General features: G+C 67.1%; 1 protein-coding gene across 1 annotated transcript in view; it reads right to left on the reverse strand.

Annotated features, from left to right (window-relative positions):
- Window positions 1-1501, reverse strand: part of LOC127751798 (uncharacterized) — a gene marked incomplete at its 3' end in the record, with an annotated part of 2749 nt that extends 1248 nt beyond the window's left edge. Inside the window, exons 1-2 of the mRNA XM_052275878.1 lie at window positions 1321-1501; window positions 3-1228 (exon numbers count right to left, since the gene is read on the reverse strand). Coding sequence (XP_052131838.1) covers window positions 3-1217 — 1215 coding nt within the window. The remainder of the gene's footprint in view (window positions 1-2; window positions 1229-1320) is intronic.
- Between the last annotated feature and the right edge of the window lie 21 nt (window positions 1502-1522).

Below are 1522 nucleotides of genomic sequence, written 5' to 3' on the forward strand. Positions count from 1 at the left end.
GCGGCTGCGTCGTACACTCCTACCTGGATGTGGAGCGAGGGGTTGAGCGCGAGGGCCTTCTGGACCGCGTCGTTGTGCATCCAGCTGTGGGCGCACTTCCGCCAGAAGTCTACCTGGAGGACGAGCTTGCGCAGGGCGGGGGCCGTGGCGGGGGTGACTGCGAGCAGCAGGCGCAGCTCGTCGCCGTCCTTCGGTGGGTACATGATATTCAGCTGCTGCAGGGCAGGAAGCGGGGACAGCGGCGTCGGCAGGGACAGGCAGCCGATGGACAGCTCCTCCAGGCGAGCCCGGGAGCGGGACGTGACCAGGGCTTGGCCCAGGGCCTTGCCGATGACCGGGTTGCCCTCGAGGTCGCGGTAGTCCAGGTTGACCCTGGTCAGCTGCTGGGCTTGAGTGATGAACTTCACCGCTCCCCGGTGGCACTGGTCCGAATACGCCAGGATCGACAAGTCCGTCAGCTTCTCGCACGCCGCCACGGCCTCCATTCCTTGCATCATCTGACACTTGAGCTTCCGGAGGTTGGTGACCTTGGCCAGCAGGCGAGACGTCGAGGCCGAGATTGGGGCTTCACCGCTGAAGCCGAGGTCGACCTCCTCCAGGGTGTCCGCGTGGCCGGCCAGCACGGCCTCCACCAGGGGCCTTGACAATGGGTTGCCCGGACTACTTGAGAACGTGAACCGCTTCAGGGACGGGCCGTGCGGGACGGGCTCGATCGGGCACAGCGTGTAGGGCACGCCGCCCGTGACGACGAGCTCCTCCAGGGCGGAGGTGGCCGCCAGGAGCGTCCTGATCAGCTTGTCGACGCCGCTCAGCCGGCCGAGGTTGACGTTGCACTTGAGCTCGACCCGGCGCAGGCGGCCGAGCGCCTGCTGGTTGCGGATCACCTGGGCGGCCTCGCGGGCGTTGCGCGTGTCCTGGTACAGGTGGATCACCACCACGGCCACGGGGCACTTGGTCCTGGAGAGCGCCCGGATGTGCGGCTTGCGGAAGGTTTCATTGACGACGACCTCGCCCAGGCACGGCGCCACGCGCAGCACCGCGCACAAGCAGGGCTCGCGCCTGCCGCCCCTGACGGCGGCGACCTCCTGGTGACGCCACACCTCGGGCTGCAGGGCGAGGGCGCCGAGGCTCTTGCTCACGAGGCGGCAGGTCAGCAGGTCCGTCGCGGTCAGATGCTGCATCACCGTCACCAAGGCGCTCTTGGGCAGCTTCTCCATGCTCACGCTCACTAAACACACAATGGTAACGGAAAACTTAGGCAACGCGTCTCTCCATGAGCAAACTGTCCGCCAGGCCCCTGTAACGTGACGACCGGCCTACCTGTGGTGTGAAGTTTGAAGTGACAGGCGCGGATGCACTCAGCGTGGTGTGTGTGACCTGGCGGGCGCCGGGCTGGAGGGCTCACGGTGCGCGGTGATGCGTGCGTGCGAGCCGTGCGAGCCGTGCGAGCGACTGAGCGACTGTGTGCGCGACCGGCCGGCGACTGGTGGACTGACTGAATGAATGAGAATGAGTGGGGGGG

This window comes from Frankliniella occidentalis, unplaced genomic scaffold (assembly GCF_000697945.3).
Source record: "Frankliniella occidentalis isolate FOCC.00 unplaced genomic scaffold, Focc_3.1 Scaffold1087, whole genome shotgun sequence".
Classification (NCBI taxonomy): domain Eukaryota; kingdom Metazoa; phylum Arthropoda; class Insecta; order Thysanoptera; family Thripidae; genus Frankliniella; species Frankliniella occidentalis.